General features: G+C 51.1%; 1 protein-coding gene across 1 annotated transcript in view; it reads right to left on the bottom strand.

Moving 5' to 3' along the window:
- Positions 1-753, bottom strand: part of RPTOR (regulatory associated protein of MTOR, complex 1) — a gene marked incomplete at its 3' end in the record, with an annotated part of 119,383 nt that overhangs the window by 43,339 nt on the left and 75,291 nt on the right. The window contains exon 12 of the mRNA XM_010140139.1: positions 16-30. Within this exon, the coding sequence (XP_010138441.1) occupies positions 16-30 (15 nt within the window). The remainder of the gene's footprint in view (positions 1-15; positions 31-753) is intronic.

Here is a 753-nt window from a genome sequence, read left to right on the forward strand (position 1 = left end):
TCCCAGCCGATGGACCTGGCTCAGCAGCACCTGCAGAGGAAAGGGAAGGCGGTTATTGCCAACAGGAACACGAACGGCTGCAGGAGAACCTCACGGTCCTCACCAACTTCCAACAAACAGATGGGCTGAACACAAAAGCTGGAAGACAAACTCTGACTGCCACACCCTGAGAAGTGTCACCAGTGGGTCCCTGCCCCTCCACCACTCCGTGAAGCTCCTGCAGACACATGCCAGGTTCTCCTCGGAGCGCAGCTACCCTAAGTCCCCCCTCACTACTCCACTTGCTCTCTCTGCTGATTTTTCCCTCACACACAGCGGCTCCTGAGACGCACAGCTCTGCTAGGTGGAAGCAGCCTCATGGATTTCAACCACTTCCACGGTACCGCCTGCCTTTTCCCGGTGAAGCAGGAGCACGAGCGTCTGCAGGAAGAACTCAGAGGTGAGCGAAAGGCCCGGCTGCCCATTACTCAAAACTGCTCAGAAGCAGAAAAAGAGGCTTTGCCTTCCTTGGCGAATCGATGTAAGAGACTTAAGAGGGAGGCAAAAGGTCACATTAGTCGTTAATAAAAATCTCATTAAAACGGAGTCTGACAACGATAATGAGGTGGTAGTTTACTGGCTTATACCTACCCTGGTGTGAAATATTAAGACAGACTTTCAGTTCTTAATCTCCTTAGCAGATGTAAGATATTGGAATGCGACGTTTAATCCTCAGTTTAAATTGAAGAACATCCCTCAGCATGGGTCTGAGGG

The sequence above is a fragment of the Buceros rhinoceros genome, unplaced genomic scaffold (assembly GCF_000710305.1).
Source record: "Buceros rhinoceros silvestris isolate BGI_N320 unplaced genomic scaffold, ASM71030v1 scaffold7337, whole genome shotgun sequence".
NCBI classification, from domain to species: Eukaryota; Metazoa; Chordata; class Aves; order Bucerotiformes; family Bucerotidae; genus Buceros; species Buceros rhinoceros.